The sequence below is a fragment of the Oncorhynchus clarkii genome, chromosome 29 (assembly GCF_045791955.1).
Source record: "Oncorhynchus clarkii lewisi isolate Uvic-CL-2024 chromosome 29, UVic_Ocla_1.0, whole genome shotgun sequence".
NCBI lineage: Eukaryota > Metazoa > Chordata > Actinopteri > Salmoniformes > Salmonidae > Oncorhynchus > Oncorhynchus clarkii.
The window spans coordinates 29,413,395-29,431,765 of record NC_092175.1 but is presented as its reverse complement, the minus strand read 5'-3'; the positions used below and the strand labels follow the sequence as shown (position 1 = coordinate 29,431,765).

General features: G+C 43.1%; 2 protein-coding genes across 2 annotated transcripts; both read right to left on the bottom strand.

The window, feature by feature from the left end:
* Positions 1–1,873: 1,873 nt before the first annotated feature.
* LOC139388700 (uncharacterized) lies at positions 1,874–5,277 on the bottom strand. Its single transcript, XM_071135550.1, has 6 exons — positions 5,154–5,277; positions 4,829–4,990; positions 4,533–4,599; positions 4,276–4,383; positions 2,777–3,688; positions 1,874–2,376 (listed from the first exon to the last, which is right to left on the bottom strand). Coding segments are annotated over exons 1-5 (1,191 nt in total). The 5' UTR covers positions 5,156–5,277; the 3' UTR covers positions 1,874–2,376; positions 2,777–2,836.
* On the bottom strand, positions 5,154–17,766 carry LOC139388192 (uncharacterized). The gene is made up of 7 exons (XM_071134753.1): positions 17,430–17,766; positions 16,920–16,987; positions 16,714–16,782; positions 16,089–16,597; positions 8,767–9,620; positions 5,564–8,678; positions 5,154–5,179 (listed from the first exon to the last, which is right to left on the bottom strand). Exons 1-6 carry the CDS (start codon positions 17,461–17,463, stop codon positions 5,617–5,619), a joined length of 4,596 nt encoding a protein of 1,531 aa, XP_070990854.1. The 5' UTR covers positions 17,464–17,766; the 3' UTR covers positions 5,154–5,179; positions 5,564–5,616.
* Between the last annotated feature and the right edge of the window lie 605 nt (positions 17,767–18,371).

Genomic DNA, 18,371 nt, shown 5'->3' with positions numbered 1-18,371 from the left:
ACCGTAAATAGTGGAAATCTATCTATCACTGGTCCTGAAATACACCATGGAGGACAGAGGTATGGATTGGAGGGCGAGGCAGCAGAGAGCACGGCAGCATAGACATCACAACACACTCTGTTTTCCTCAAATGTTGACATGTGACATAGTGACTATGATTTTGGTTGAAAATAGAGATATATGTTCCCAACAACCTATATGCTAAGTTGAAGATAAATAAATGTTGCTTATAGTATTTTTTCAACTTTGCCTATATGCTTCTTCCAATCCATCCAAATATCTTTACTATGGTCACCAGCGGGAAATACCATACAGGACAAAACAGAAATGTCATGTGGCATAATAACATTGCTTATGCTGTATCATACATACACTACCGTTCAAAAGTTTGGGGTCACTTAGAAATGTCCTTGCTTTTGGAAGAAACGCTCATTTTTTTATAAAATAGATTATAAATACAGTGTAGATATTGTTAATGTTGTAAATGACTGTTGTAGCTGGAAACGGCTGATTTTTTATGAAATATCTACATAGGCGTACAGAGGCCCATTATCAGCAACCATCACTCATGTGTTCCAATGACACGTTGTGTTGGCTGATTCAAGTGTATCATTTTAAAAGGCTAATTGATAATTAGAAAACCCTTTTGCAATTATGTTAGCACAGCTGAAAACTGTTGTTCTGATTAAAGAAGCAATAAAACTGGCCTTCTTTAGACTAGTTGAGTATCTGGAGCATCAGCATTTGTGGGTTTGATTACATGCTCAAAATGGCTAGAAACAATTGCTCTATTTTTGTTCTGAGAAATTAAGGCTATTCCATGCAAGAAATGCCTAGAAGGCCAGCATCTATGGAATCGCCTCTTCACTGTTGACGTTGAGACTGGTGTTTTGCAGATACTATTTAATGAAGCTGTCAGTTGAGGACTTGTGAGGTGTCTGTTTCTCAAACTAGGCACTCTAGTGTACTTGTCCTCTTGCTCAGTTGTGCACCCGGGCCTCCCACTCGTCTTTCTATTCTGGTTAGCCAGTTTGCGCTGTTCTGTGAAGGGAGTAGTACACAGCACTGTATGAGATCTTCAGTTTCTTGGCAATTTCTCACATGGAATAGCCTTCATTTCACAGAACAATAATAGACTGATAAGTTTCAGAAGAAAGTTATTTGTTTCTGGCCATTTTGAGCCTGTAACCGAACCCACAAATGCTGATGCTCCAGATACTCAACTAGTCTAAAGAAGGACAGTTGTATCGCTTCTTTAATCAACACAACAGTTTTCAGCTGTGCTAAGATACTTGCAAAAGGGTTTTCTAATGATCAATTAGCCTTTTAAAATTATAAACTTGGATTAGCTAACACAACGTGCCATTGGAACACAGGAGTTGAAGTTGCTGATAATGGGCTTCTGTACACCTATGTAGACATTCCATATATTTTTTAATCTGCCGTTTCCAGCTACAATAGTCATTAACAATGTCTAAACTGTATTTCTGATCAATTTGGTTATTTTAATGGACAAAAAATGTGGATTTCTTTTAAAAAATAAAGACATTTCTAAGTGACCCCTAACTTTTGAAAGGTAGTGTATCTCACTGGACAGTTGCATGCCTCTGGTGAACACAATGATAATGGTGATAATGTTTTACATTATGTCATGTTGCTTTTTCCATCATATCAACATGGAGACATAAACATCAATATTATAAGATAAAACATAGTTTGCATGCAAGAAGAATACATATGTTTCTTTGTTTTCCCCAAGGATTCTTAACTATTACTTTAGGGAGGAAATCTTTATACATTTCAGCAGTTGGAACCATTCACACCAGACCACACGATCCATCCCCAAATTCTGTTTTCATTTTATCACCATTAACTAAAACTTAAGAAAGCTTGTTTCCAATCCACCGTGATGTCCAACGGATACTATTTGTAGTAAATATTTGATGGTATACATTGTCCAAACTAGACCTTGCATTATGTCTGTCTGCAGAGGAATTAATTTATGAGGACAAACAAAGTATATCTATGTACATGTCTTAAATCTTACCTAAGGACCTATATTCTGTGAAACACTTGTCGTCTTATCTAACATGCACGCACCGAGAGAAAGACACACACCAACCACTATAATGAATTATGCACAAGAGGTTCTGAAAGGATCTATTTTCTATAAATCAGTGGAATGGGCGAGATTTGGCCGTGGTCTCCATGGTGATGGGAAAGCGCTGGGCTGTGAAGTTCTCGGTGCTCTGCTATGATGAGACGGGAGGGAGGCCTGGACAGTATTTCCCGGAGAGATCGCACCCGAGAACAGGAGATATCAAAGTGACGTGATTTTTGTTTGATGTTACCTCTGGAGGACATCAAAGCCATTCCCTGCATAGCGTAACAACAACAAAAAACACACCAGGACATGTTTTTGACTATGAATAGAGAAATATATCATAAATATCAAAACGTGGAACTGGGGATCCTCGATCTCCAACTTGGGCCGCTTGCCTTAATAGCTTCAGGTGCAGAACAAAAATAATATTTGAGTTTATTTCTTACTTGTTGCTGGCTGTTTTTTAAATTTTGAATAATATTTAGGCCTGGAAAATTTCAAATCAGATTTAAATAATTGAATTATAATTTAAATTATTATTATTAAATTGGTTATAAAGACCAATTTTGTTGCTTTATGTTTAAAATACAACATACTCATAGATGAATTATGAATATCAAATGTAACAAAAATCACTCTTAAGTTTAATTACTTAAACAACTATGCACCAACCCAGTCAACATCTGTGTCTCTGTGAAGAGATCAGGTGTCACAGCTGTGTTCTTTCCCCATTCAGCACTTTGTCCGGTATCCCATGTCCTCCCCCTCGCTGGGCTGCAGCTGGCAGATGAAGTGGTTGAGCATATTTTGGGCCGACTGCAAGTTTTCCAGACTGCTGCCAGGATCTGCCTCCGTGGTATCCACACCGCCATCATCACCCATGTCCCCGCTCCTTGTCCTCCAGTTACGGATGATCTCATCTTCTGAGTCATCCATGGTACCATCCTCTGGTTGGTGGAGGTCCATCATGGCCCCTGTGCCCTTCAGCTGGCCATGCTGCTCCTCCTGTCTTTGATTCTTCCCCCTACAGGAGGGGATCTCATCCAGACTGGCTGACAGGATGCGGATGGGAGAGCCTAGTTTGCGGCTTGCAGTGGCCCTGTACACATCCTCTGTTGGGCCATCAGCTGAGCTCTTGAAAATGGTGGTGAGGGTGACACCATCTATGGGGGCTGGTAAGGTCTCAGAGCGAATGGTAACATGGAGATGGGGGACCTGCTGGGAGCGGGGAGGGTTTTGTCTGACAATCTCCTCACTCCCTGACTCACTCTCTGTCTCTCCTTCTCCCTGCCCTGCCCAGCTAATACGCTCTTGTCTCCACGGTTGAAACGCTGTACCACCATGATGATCTCCCCCTGACCTCAGAACACATTTTGGAGCCTCATCCCCCATTTCCGACCAATCAGATTCCTCCTCTTCTGGCAATGTTCCCAGCGATAGGTCCTCCCCTGTGGCGGTGACCTTTCCATAATGATGACTGTCCATGAACTGGACCGGTGGTGGCGCAGCAGGGAGATTTAATTGATTGACAGAATCATCTCGGTGGAAATGTTGGTCGAAGGCTTCCTGCAGCAATGATGTTACCTAAGGGGTGAAGGAGTAATCAATCGATTCGTCAATCATGGTCAAAAGTTAAAAACACAGAACAGAATACAGGCATGTTGTTGACAAAGAACAACGCACAATTATACATCAAGAAAAAAAAATCTAAACTAAAAGACAACTCATAGCTTCTTAACAATGGTTTTTTTTTAGAAACAATGGGTTATGTAAAACAACATTTATTAACTACATGCAGCTCGAAGCAAAAACAATGGTTTCTATTGGTGGTTTTACTCTCAACTAAAATGGGCATGATGAATAAACAGAAGGTCAAACTAAAGGGAGATTTGGATGGTGAAAGGTAGGAGACATTTTATACTATACAAAGAGGAACATAGTTACAATTTGCTACATTGTGTAAGTGCATACCATGCACTATAGCTGATTCTTATTGCAATATGCATTCCTAGGTTGGGGCTTGAGGGTCAGGCGATCATAGAGGTCAGGTGAATTTGTTTCAGGGCCTGTACTAGTAGTATTTTTCTGTACTTGGCCACTCTGGTATGGTTTTGCGCACGTTTTAGGTTGTCTTTTTGTCTCGGCTAGATCTGTTCATCAGGAGTTCTCACGTTAATAGTCTCCATGCTGTGGATGGTGTTCTTGGCTGAGGACAGCTGATCTGTCAGGGATGTGATCCGCTGGTTCAAATGCTCATGCTCCCCGTCCATACTCTGAGCCTGACAGACCACACACATAAGACAGAACAAACATAAACATGATGAAAATGGTGATACAATTTTCCAGATATGTGAACAAAATTCCTTCTATTGACTTATCTAATGTATACTTGTATGCAAAATGAGCTTTTGATCTTCTGGTGCCTCACCACTGAATGAAGCTTCTGCTCCAGGAGATTGTTGGTCTGTTGAGTGTAGGAGTTGTTATCTGTAAGTCTGAAGTGGGAGAGAGATACATAAGGACTGTAAGAGGTACAATAATAGCACTATCTAAGCTTGACAATGTCATGCATATTAACTCAAAATAAATGCTGATTTGAATTTTTCTAAACTTTTGAACGAGTCCCTGTAAAAGACAAATAAAATGGATTGGAACTACCACTCCTCTCTGAACCCCCTCATAATGCTAGAGGTACCCATCCCAATGTCTCATCACACCCATGACCTTCTGAATTTGTCCAGGAGGTTGCTCAGCTCGACACAAGTGTTCTGTAGTTCTGACTCAAGGAGCTGGTGACTGCTCTTAAATTCGGTTCCCATGCACTCCATTCGCACGGCAGTCTGGCACAAACTGTGGTGCAGATCCACATTTTGCTCCTGAAGCTTCCTGAATGAAGTAGGAGAGCGGAGGGGGAGGGGTTTAGTGCTCAGTTAGATAATAATGTGTATCTTCAAGAAAATACGTTTTTAAAAAACTTTATTTTATCAATTAAAATGATTCCCCCAATAAACAATAAGACGGAGATCAAATTAAACAAAATCAAACTCACATTATTCGATTAACCTCAGATGCTTCCTGTATGGGAAGGACAAAACAAAAAAGTATTTACAGTCGTCCACAACATGCATTTCAGAAATAGAAATTGATTCTGCAGCTTCTAGTTAATAGACATTGATAACCAATAGGGACACATTGTGTGATAATTTGATGTGCATGAGTTTGCATGTGATCACTTTTTCCATGTGTCATCCATGATTACGTAGTTAGGAAGGAGCCTGCATGTTTAATTCCACAATCGATGGAAAACAAATGAGTGGAACATTCTTACATAATTGCTTAATTAAGAATGTAAAACATGTTCAGCGGTACAAAATGGTCAATAAATATACAGTATACTGTAGATAATGCTTGACATAACTAGCGATAGTGATAAACCCAAACCCCGGAGCAATGTCATACTTTATGTAGAGAGGTAGTTGAGCCGCTGTAGCCCGTCTGCCGCTCGTCCTGACTCATGGGGCTGCTGGTATTCCTGGAATAACCAGACTTGCTGGAATGGGACAATGACTCCAGCTCTGTAGCCGATGCACTGACAGGAAAGTGCTCCTTAGAATGGCTTGATGGGCTGTGGTGACCGTCATGGTGCTGATGGTGGTGCTGTGTGTCTTCAGGTGAGGGATGTTGGTGAGATTCAGAATTGGAAGGATGGTGGTGATGATGAGATTCTGGGTTGGTAGAAATGTGATGGGGTTCAGAATGGGAGTGTGAATGTTGAGATTCTGAATGAGAGAGGTGGTGGTGGGAATCTTGGTGGGAACTATGGTGGTGATGGAGAGATTCTGTATGCGAGCCATGGTGTTGGAAAGATTCTGTATGCGAGCCATGGGGATTGTGAGATTCTGTATGGGAGCCATGGGGATCGTGAGATTCTGAATGCGAGCCATGGGGATTGTGAGATTCTGTATGGGAGCCATGGGGATCGTGAGATTCTGGATGGGAGCCATGGGGATCGTGACATTCTGGATGGGAGCCATGGGGATCGTGTGATTCTGGATGGGAGCCATGGGGATCATGTGATTCTGGATGGGAGCCATGGGGATCGTGAAATTCTGGATGGGAGCCATGGGGATCATGAGATTCTGGATTAGAGTCTCGGTGATGGAGAGATTCTGGATGGGAGCCTTGGGGATCGTGAGATTCTGTATGGGAGCCCTGGTGATGGAGAGATTCTGGATGGGAGCCGCGGTGATGGAGGGATTCTGGATGGGAGCCGCGGTGATGGAGAGATTCTGGATGGGAGCCCTGGTGATGGAGAGATTCTGGATGGGAGCCGCGGTGGTGGAGAGATTCTGGATGGGAGCCCTGGGGATGGAGAGATTCTGGATGGGAGCCCTGGTGATGGAGAGATTCTGTATGGGAGTCGTGGTGATAGAGAGAATCTGGATGAGATCTGTGGTGATGGAGAGATTCTGGATGGGATCTGTGGTGATGGAGAGATTCTGGATGGGAGCCGTGGTGATGGTGTGAATCTGGGTGGAGAGGATTGTGGTGGTGTCCATGGTGATGGGGATGAGTTGGGCTGTGGTGGTGTCTATGGTGATGAGTTGGGCTGTGGTGGTGTCCATGGTGATGAGTTGGGCTGTGGTGGTGTCCATGGTGATGAGTTGGGCTGTGGTGGTCTCCATGGTGATGGGGATGAGTTGGGCTGTGGTGGTCTCCATGGTGATGATGGTGAGTTGGGTTTTGGTGGTGTCCATGGTGTTGGGGATGAGTTTGGCTGTGGTGGTCTCCATGGGAATGGTGATGGGTTGGGCTGTGGTGATCTTCATGGTGATCGGAATGACTTGGGCTGTGATGTTCTCCATGGTGATGGGAAAGTGTTGGGCTATGATATTCTCCATGCTGATGGGGGTGAGTTGGGTTTTGGTGGTCTCCATGATGTTGGGGATGGGTTTGGCTGTGGTGGTCTCCATGGGAATGGTGATGGGTTGGGCTGTGGTGGTCTCCATGGTGATGGTGATGAATTGGGCTGTGGTGACCTTCGTGGTGATCGGAATGACTTGGGCTGTGATGGTCTCCATGGTGATGGGAAAGTGTTGGGCTGTGATATTCTCCATGGTGATGAGTTGGGTTGTGGTGGTCTCCATGGTGTTGGGGATGAGTTTGGCTGTGGTGGTCTCCATGGGAATGGTGATGAGTTGGGCTGTGGTGGTCTCCATGGTGATGGTGATGGGTTGGGCTGTGGTGGTCTCCATGGTGATGAGAATGGCTTGGGCTGTGGTGGTCTCCATGGTGATGGGGATGAGTGGGGCTGTGGTGGTCTCCATGGTGATGGGAATGAGTGGGGCTGTGGTGGTCTCCATGGTGACGGTAATGAGTGGGGCCGTGGTGGTCTCCATGGTGACGAGGATGAGTTGGGCCATGGTGGTCTCCATGGTGACGGGGATGAGTTGGGCTGTGGTGGTCTCCATGGTGATGACTAGGGCTGTGATGATCTCCATGGTGATGGGAAAGTGTTTGGCTGTGAAGGTCTCCATGGTGATGGGGGTGAGTTGGGCTATGATGGTCTCCATAGTGATAGGGGTGAGTTGGGCTGTGGTGGACTCCATGGGGATGAATTTGTCTGTGTTGGTTTCCATGGTGATAGGATTGAGTTGGGCTGTGGTGGTCTTCATGGTGATGGGGATGAGTTGGGCTGTTGTGGTCTCCATGGTGATGAGTTGGGCTGTTGTGGTCTCCATGGTGATGGGAATGAGTTGGGTTGTGGTGGTCTCCATGGGGATGATTTGGGCTGTGGTGGTATCCTTGGTGATTGGGATTAGTTGGGCTGTGGTGGTCTCCATGGTGATGGGTTGGGCTGTGGTGGCCTCCATGGTGATGGGGATGAGTTGGGCTGTGGTGGTCTCCATGATGATGGGAATGAGTTGGGTTGTGGTGGTCTCCATGGTGATGGGGATGAGTTGGGCTGTGGTGGTCTCCATGGGGATGAGTTTGGCTGTGGTGATCTCCATGGGCATAGTGATGGGTTGAGCTGTGGTGGTCTCCATGGTGATGGAGATGACTGGATCTGTGGAGATCTCCATGATGATGGGGATGACTGGGGTTGTGGAGGTCTCCATGGGGATGAGTTGGGCTGTGTTGGCCTCCATGGAGATGGGGATGACTGGGGCTGTGAAGGTCCCCATGATCACGGGAGTGGCTTGGGCTGTGGTGGTTTCCATGGGGATGAATTTGTCTGTGGTGGTGTCCATGGTGATGGGGATGAGTGGGGCTGTGGTGGTCTCCATGGTGATGCTTTGGGCTTTGGTGGTCTCCATGGTGATGAGATGGACTTTGAAGACCTCTGTGATGGTGGTGAGATTGAGAATGGGAGAGATGCTGGTTATGATGGTGTGGTGTTGAAGAACGGGAGTGATGTCTTGATGAGGGGCTATTTCCTGGGCTACTGCTGTCATCGGTGTGGCTGCTAGGACTGTGGTGTATGTCTCTTGCAGGCTGATGGTGGCAATGGTGTTGGTGATGCTGGTTTGCGCCGAGATGGGAGCGAGAGTGCTTGATGGAATGAGAGTGCTTCCTGGAATGGGAATGCCTACTGATATGGGAGTGAACACTAACTGTCGTAGAGCTTGCACTGCCAGGCCGACTACTCTTCTGTCTTTGACTCTGCTCCCCTGTGCGTTCCACCTTGGGGAACCTCAGGGAGGCTTGTCCTGGGCTGCTAGGCCTGTGAGCAGCTGTGACTCCAAGAGAGGTGAGTCTGTATGGGCTGAGCACCTGCCTGGTGATCTCGTTCAGAAAGGCAGAGAACTTCAGCTTGTCCTTCACTAAGTTCTTATTGGCTACCTCCTTGCTTTTCCACAACTCCTCCTGATCTACAATGGTATCTGCATCTCCATCCCTGTCCTCACAATGGGACAGCGCCTCCATTGACTTTGCCTTGCGGACTTTGCCAGCCATTCCTACCAATTTAGCACTCTCCTGCTTCTTCAGGGTGATCTTGGCAGGGGTCAGATGAGAGGACACAGCTTTCTTTTTCTTTTTTCCTTTCAGGCTCCTTTCCTGGCTTGGGGACTTGTGGAGATAGCCTTCATCATCTATCAAAGGAGATGTCTCATCTTCCTCTTCATCATAGGCCTTCCTCCCCTCAGAGATTTCAGTGCAGGACTGTGAGTACTTGGGGTTCTGCAGTGGATGTTTGTAATCCTTCACAGACTCATTTATAGTGGTCTGAGAGGACCAGGTGGATGAAGAGCCAGAGGATGACGAGGAGGAAGAGGATGATGTTAAGGAAGAGAAGGAAGATGAGAAAGATGATGATGAGGAACCAGAGGTGGAGCTGGAGGAAGTTGCTGCAACCTGAGGGTGGGAGGTCACATCTGTAGCATGGTGATGCGGTTGGTGTTGGTGATGAGGATGGCCAGGGGGAGAGTGGTGTGATTTCTCATTGTGGTGGTGAGTGTGATTGTTGTGGCCATGGTGGCAGACAATGTTGCCCTCTGATGTTGAATGGTTGCTACTGCAAGAGGAGAACAGGATGACAGCAGTGTTCAGAGACCATACTCTTAGGGCTCAGTTACACCAGTGGAGGCTGCTGAGGGGAGGACAGCTCATAATAATGCATGGAACATGGAAACCATGTGTTTGATGTATTTGACACCTTTTCACTTATTCCGCTCCAGCCATTACAACAATTCTGTCCTCCCCAATTAAGGTGCCACCAACCTCCTGTGAGTTACACGTTTTACAATAACGCAGGGCTGGTTATTAAACTAGGCAAAGATCATTTTGTCACATCTGAATATTTCTCAAAATATGTACAATTTCCAAAATGTTGAATATAAAAACAAGAAATTCCATCCAAGATTTCAGAAATTGGTGAACTAATAAACTAATTTAATCAAACATACCCATGACAATTGTGATCCTTTGACCAATCTAGCTCGTGCTGGTGATGAGGATGGTGATGATAATCATGGTTGTGGTGATGGCGGAGATGGTGTTTGTGGTGATCAGTTTTTTGGTCAGCAATCTTGCAATGCTTGTGGTCCCTCTCGTGATGGTCATGGAGGTGGGGCCTGCTGTGCCTGTGGCTCCTGGTCCCCTGCTTATGCTGCACGGGAGTGAAGTACTTCTCCATCCCCTGCTGCTTCCCCAAACCCAAGTCCTCCTCCACTGCTTTTGTGTGGTAGTCCCTGGGTGCAGGGACAATCTTTTCCCTGCTGTGCGGTCTGCAACTATTCCTCTTCCTGTGTTATTTCCTTGATACTTTCTGATGATTCAAATATATTTTCTGGACCATAGCTCAACTATTTGGAAAAATAACAGAATTATAGCAAAGTTAGGACATTACTACATGCTGAATACATTTTCTGTGAGCTAATTTAACTGAGCACTTTCATAAGGGTATAATAGTTATGCTAACTTAAAACAGGCCATTAACCACAAAACCACTAACATCTGTTAAGTTATTCTTGAAATACTTTAAGTCAACACAAACATAGTATATCAGCAAATACCATCAATCTCAAATCACAGTCAGACTTACCTAAAACATGGTGTGAAATGTTTTAAACGTGCCAGTAATTCTGTCTAAGTCAAGAAGCATAAATAGTCAACTTAACTCAATTAACTTGATCTTAATCATTAATTCTGATATCCTAAACCACATAAGCAGTGAGTGCTAGCACATACTCTGTCAGAGGACCCATAAGAATGACACAGGTTGAGATGCTCATTGATGTTTTGTACCAGGATTCTGCTTGCACCCTCCATCTGATGTAACAATTTTCCAATTGCGGTGGAGCATGCATGAAACATCAATAAATCCTTTGCACCCATCCACTAGCCTAAAGTGATTTTTCAAATCTCATGTGAAAACTACTTCATAGACAAAACACGTGCTCTTTTTCTATTTTTATCACGCCCGATAAAATTAAACATTGGTCAGCTACTCTATTCAAATGACATGGTATGGGCAATGTTCATAAAAAATTTAAAAAGACCTATTTGTGCAACAAGCTTAGTTTACTCAATAACAATATTCAAGAATTCATTATTGTTATGTTCATGTCAAGGAAGTTTAGACTGAAACCAAAATGTTGTCTGTGCATTTTCTCAAATAAAGTTGCCCTTAAGTTATGTATACAATTCAACTGTTTGGATTCCAGTGTTTAGGAGATTGACTGGTTATTAATGTCCAGCTTGCTATTGACCTGCCTGTCCCTAATTGTATCACTGCAAAAGACACCATGACAACGAAAATTAAGGAAAGCGTTGAGAACCCCATTGAATTACAATAGCATGTTAAGCAACCACATACCAAGAAACATGATTGTTTGCAATTAATGATCACATTCAATTACCATATCACTAGACCCTGACAGTTGGTAGGTACAGAGGGACACAAGTGCTTTCGGGATGTTTGACACCAGTTATACATACAGACATTCATTTTAATTAATTTCTAGCTCTGAGGTTATAGCAATACAATCCTATTGTCTGTAGTTGTCCATCGCCCGCAGCCCCTTTCCCCGAATCGATTGCCAATTGTGTGATACAGCACAGCCCTCCACTCACAATCAATGGCAGTACTGCATTGAGACCCTCCAGCAAAGAGAAGGGAAGGACAAAGCAGTGTGGGGCTAATGTGAGACCCAACCCAAATATAGGTTAGATAACTCAGAAATCAAGTGACTCCTTAAATTCTAAGGACAATCTTTTTTCAGAGACCTAGAACATTGATACTTAATATAAACAAATTGACATTCAGGATCACTGGCCTGGTAAAATGTTCCTTCAAAACATATGTTTAAAGAAACATGAATTACCCTAATACCAAACCCATACAAAAGGACACAACATCTACAACTCAGTGTGTTTCGTACAACCATTACTAGACAGAATATAGCTCAAACTATTTATTATATTCATGAAACAGAAATGTACAAAAAAGCAACCACTATAAGCTAGTCCTTACAACAACAAAAATTCAATATACTGGAGTCAGTCATGGAGAAGACAGCCAATAAGAAGTGTTACATCTGATAATAAATTTGATCAGATAAAGTCTTAAAATCACTCAAATCTAAACCATCATACAGTTGAAGTCAGAAGTTTACACACACTTAGGTTGGTGTCATTAAAACTCATTTTTCAACCACTCCACAAATTTCTTGTTAACAAACTATTTTTTATTTGAATCCATTATTTTACCAGGTAAGTTGACTGAGAACACGTTCTCATTTGCAGCAACGACCTGGGGAATAGTTACAGGGGAGAGGAAGGGGGATGAATGAGCCAATTGTAAACTGGGGATTATTAGGTGACCATCAAATCAAATCATGATGGTTTGAGGGCCAGATTGGGAATTTAGCCAGGACACAGGGGTTAACACCCCTACTCTCACGATAAGTGCCATGGGATCTTTAATGACCTCAGAGAGTCCGGACACCTGTTTAACATCCCATCCGAAAGACGGCACCCTACACAGGCATTGGAATATTTTTTTTAGACCAGAGGAAAGAGTGCCTCCTACTGGCCCTCCAAAACCAATTTCAGCAGCATCTGGTCTCCCATCCATGGACCGAGCAGGACCAACCCTGCTTAGCTTCAGAAGCAAGCCAGCAGTGGTATGCAGGGTTGTATGCTGCTGGCCAAACTATAGTTTTGGCAAGTCGGTTAGGACATCTACTTTGTGCATGACACAAGTAATTTTTCCAACAATTGTTTACAGATTATTTCACTGTATCACAATTCCAGTGGGTCTTAAATTTACACACTACGTTAAATGTGCCTTTAAACAGCTTGGAAACGTACAGAAAATGTCATGGCTTTAAAAGCTTCTGATGGGCTAATTGACATAATTTGAGTCAATTGGAGGTATACCTGTGGATGTATTTCAAGGCCTACCTTCAAACTCAGTGCGTCTTTGCTTGACGACATGGGAAAATCAAAATAAATTTCAGTCAAACTCAGAAAAAGATGTGTAGACCTCCACAAGTCTGGTTCACCCTTGGCAGCAATTTCCAAACGCCTGAAGGTACCACGTTCATCTGTAAACACCATGGGACCACGCAGCCTTCATACCGCTCAGGAAGGAGACACGTTCTGTCTCCTAGAGATGAAAGTACTTTTGTGCGAAAAGTGCAAATCAATCCCAGAACAACAGTAAAGGACCTTGTGAAGATGCTGGAGGAATCAGGCACAAAAGTATCTATATCCACAGTAAAACAAGTCCTATATTGACATAACCTGAAAGGCCGCTCAGCAAGGAAGCCACTGCTCCAAAACCACCATAGAAAAGGCAGACTACGGTTTGCAACTGCACATGGGGACAAAGATCGTACTTTTTGGAGAAATGTCCTCTGGTCTGATGAAACAAAAATAGAACTATGTTTGGAGGAAAAAAAGGGGGAGACTTGCAACCTGAAGAACACCATCCCAACCGTGAAGCACGGGGGTGGCAGCATCATGTTATGGGGTTGCTTTGCTGCAGGAGGGACTGGTGCACTTTACAAAATAGATGGCATGAGGGAGGAAAATTATGTGGATATATTGAAGCAACATCTCAAGACATCAGTCAGGAAGTTATAGCTTGGTCACAAATGGGTCTTCCAAATGGACAATGACCCCAAGCATACTTCCAAAGTTGTGGAAAAATGGCTAAAGGACAACAAAGTCAAGGTATTGAAGTAGCCATCACAAAGCCCTGACCTCAATCGAATAGAACATTTGTGGGCAGAACTGAAAAAGCGTATGCGAGCAAGGAGGCCTACAAACCTGACTCAGTTACACCAGCTCTGTCAGGAGGAATGGGCCAAAATTCTAAAAGCTTAAATAAATCATTCTCTCCACTGTTATTCTGACATTTTACATTCTTAAAATAAAGTGGTGATCCTAACTGCCCCAAGACAGGGATTTTTTTTACTAGGATTAAATGTCAGGAATTGTGAAAAACAGAGTTTAAATGTATTTGGCTAAGGTGTATATAAAACTTCCAACTGCAACTGTATATAAGAGGAATAAATAATTACATTTAAACTAATATTTTATATGTAAAAACAGTGATGGCTTCCACAATGAGAGGGTGAGAGCACCCTCTAGAGAACAAATGTGACAAGGGAATGCATGACATGCAGGCTTCAATCAAATCCAAAAACACAAGTTCTGAAATCATAGTAGGACATGACAATCTGCCATGATAAAGATTCTTAGTTTGGACATCTTCTGTGCCAAATTCTAACACTTAGGAAAAGAACAAAGTAAAAAGCAAAAAACAAACAACTAATCTCAACATCACAGAAAATGCTTTGTAAATAAATCTTACAAGTTAAAACACACCCGATGTCTGTAATCCAATTTACAATGATTTAAAATATAAAAGGGTGCTCTTCAACACAAGATAATGTCCTTGTGACCTAATGAAGTTGTTATCTCAAAAAGAAAAGAAATATCAACCTATCAAAGTGACAGGAACATCAGTGAAGATAGAAACTGGTTTTAAGATTACACAACTCGTATTAAGTCACTTTTTAAACCAATCTCACATTTAGAACATTGAAAAAGCCTACATCTGTATTGTAAATTAATCCTGTTTGTTGTTCCCATAGGTGCCATATTTATGCAAATATCAACTACTTTCACACCTCATCACCTTAGAAATGCAATCATAGAAGTGTAAAAAGTTTACTTTCTCCAATCTTGGCAAAAAGGATTTCTAGTTACATGTCAAAGTCTTTGAGGATGACCTATGAGTTTATTCCACCACCAAATCAAATCCTTCCGCCTCTTCAAAATCTGCATTCATCTTTGCAGCAAGGTCGTCCAACTCTGCCAGCTGGGTAGGAAGGAAATGGAAAAGTAGATCAACACAAAGGTACATATGCTATAGGGTCTTTCACATCTCCATCTTGAAAATAGTTTAAGCAAGCAATAAGTGTTACTTTTCATTTCTTGATGGTGTTTGGCCCTCTTTGGGGGTATCGTCGGAAGGTGCCTTAGTGTCTCCCAACTCCTCCCGTCTCAGCCTCCAGTATTTATGCTGCAATAGTTTATGTGTGTCGGGGGGCTAGGGTCAGTCTGTTACATCTGGATTATTTATTCTGTTTTATCCGGTGTCCTGTGTGAATTTAAGTATGCTCTCTAATTCTCTAGGAGGACCTGAGGTCTAGGACCATGCCTGATGTCTCCTTGCTGTCCCCAGTCCACCTGGTCATTCTGCTGCTCCAATTTCAACTGTTCTGCCTGTGGCCATGGAACCCTGACCTGTTCACTGGACGTGCTACCTATCCCAGACCTGCTGTTTTCAACTCTCTAGAGACAGCAGGAGCGGTAGAGACACTGAATGGTCGGCTATGAAAAGCTAACTGACATTTACTCCTCTATAATCACAGTGATTATTATTATTTGACCCTGCTGGTCATCTATGAACATTTGAACATCTTGGCCATGTTCTGTTAAAATCTCCACCCGGCACAGCCAGAAGAGGACTGGCCACCCCTCATAGCCTGGTTCCTCTCTAGGTTTCTTCCTAGGTTCTGGCCTTTCTAGGGAGTTTTTCCTAGCCACTGTGCTTCTACACCTGCATTGCTTGCCGTTTGGGGTTTTAGGCTGGTTTTCTGTACAGCACTTTGTGACATCAGCTGATGTAAGAAGGGCTTCATGAATAAATTAGATTGAATATACACTGTAGTCTACTATGGTTAAGTTGTTTATTAATGTTGTCAACAGTGACCACAGTAGTATCATATGCCCTCTGTTCTCACAGAATCCCATTATTGGAAACCAAGACTGTTCTCAGGCAGGAGTGGTTATAGCTAGATATGTTCAAGTTGTGGACAATTTTAGCTAACCCTATTCGTAAATTGTACTAACCTGCTGCATAAGTTCTCCTAACCTCCTACGTAGTCACTTCTGCTAGTCAAATCCACCAGACCTGCCCTGAGAGGAGTGGGTATCCACTAATGCGATACAGTTATGGTCTCACTTTTTTATTTGAGGAACCTTCTTCCTCCTCCTCTTCTCCTTTACCACAGCAACTCCAGGAATGTTGACATCTGGCTCAGGAGCAGCTGCAGCACTGTCGTCCCCTTCTATCAGGGTGAAGGAGCTGACCCCACAGAATGACTTGGAGGCCTCAGAGCCCACCCTGGATTGCTCCACCTTGCGGAGAACCTGGGGTGTCTGAAGCTTCTCAAACCCAAACAGGGTCTCCCGACGCAGAGATGGGGAGGACACGTCCTGGCCTTGGGGATGCTCAAACGAACGGTCCCCTAGGCTTAGGCGGCTGTAGGACCGACGAACCTTCTGTGACCATGCTGAGTCCTTAGGGTTCCCTGCAGCCTGGGGATAGGGTGGTGAGGGGGCCAAGATCGGGGAGAGCATGGTGGCTTTTGGTGGAGGAACCTGGGCAGTTCCTGGGATAGAAATTTTGGCCTTCTTCAAACTGCCTTCAGACAATCTTTGTTCATTTTCTTTGTTGTCCTCAGAGGGTACCTGAAACAAAAGCAATTGTGCACATATGACTGGGCTGATATGAAATAGCAGGACCAAACATATTAAAACTATGCAGCTTATTCTGTAAATGAATTTGCTGTGTTCTTTCAACTCACATTGAATTGTGTTTTCCTGGGTGCAATTTTCCTCACAGTGATGCTGCGTTTCACAGTGTCTGTAGGAGCCTGTGGATTACAGTAACATTATATATACACTTAGACAAAGCACTGACAAGACTGAAGATGCTTGCAGGATGCAGTTTGACTACATCAAAAGGTAAATTGAAATGTTACTGGTTGTGCTGACAAAGGGTAATACTTACTGAGTTGGGGACATTTTGATTTGGAGAGGTCAACCGCGCTGACCTCCTTCGTGGCTGGCTGGTAGAATCTGGTATGATAAGACAAATAATGTTCCAACCATCAACAATATTGGCTCATTGGCTTCCCTTTATACAGCTAACAATGATGTGAGATCTTAAGTTAGCAACATGACTTGACTGATAGTCAATTGACAGCTTTTTTTTTTTGTTATCTAAAAACTTGGAGTAATGTCGAGATGTTGTGAAGATCCAGCTGTATGCCTCAATATGAAGACGACCATCTGTTTCCATAATTGTACTGTCCATCTTCGCCATTGATTTGAGATTGATGCATATAGCTAGCTGTCTAACTGAGTCTGCACAATAGGCGCCATTTGACAATTTGACTGATTTAGAATAATCTCGCCATTGGAGTGAACCACACATCTGCTAATTACAGACAAGCACTACTATAAACAGAAGCACTTCTCTAAATTAAAAAATAAAGAACAAAATATTAAACATACTGACCAGCCAAAAATGATTGATGTGTCTCGTTGCTCATCCTTGCCGTCTGTCCAATTTATTTACTAACGTTAATACACGAATTCGGTGGGTGATTAGCTAGCAAGAATACACATGAACGTTATCTGGCTAGTAGCTATCGACAACAAGCTAGCTAACTTGAGAAATTAGTAAAAACAAATTATTAATTAATTAGCAAATACATATATCACACAAGCTAACTAAACAACAAATAACTAATGCAAAACTACGACTGAATAACTTGAGAGCAGTTCATTTTGATTTAACTCGTCAGTCCTCAAAAGTTTCAAAATTCCCCGCCTGGAAGTACCGGAAGTGACATTGGAGTGCAGTTCCTGTCCGTTATTTTTATCTTTCTTTTTTATTTGATTTAGCCTTTATTTAACTAGGCAAGTCAGTTAAGAACAAATTCTCATTTACAATGACGGCCCACCAAAAGGCCTCCTGCAGGGGGGACTAAAAATATAAACTTAAATAAAATGTATAGGATAAAGAGAGACAACAAATAAAATCAAATCAAAGTTTATTTGTCACGTGCGCTGAATACAACAGGTGTAGTACAGTGAAATGCTTTCTTACAGGCTCTAACCAATAGTGCAAAAAATGTGAAAAAACACATAATAGCACAATTGGTTGGGCGCCCGTAAAACAGCTGCCATTTCTTCTGGCACCATTTTAGATCCTCCAAACACAACACTACCTAAATAGATACCTAAAACAACAACAGAGCATGGCAGCAACATGTGACAACACAGCATGGTACTGTAGCAACACAACATGACAACAACATGGTAGCAACACAACATGGCAGCAGCACAAACATGATACACACATTATTGGGCACAGACAACAATAAATAATGCAAAGCAGACACAACTGTCAGTAAGAGTGTCCATGACCGAGTCTTGAATGAAGAGATTGAGATAA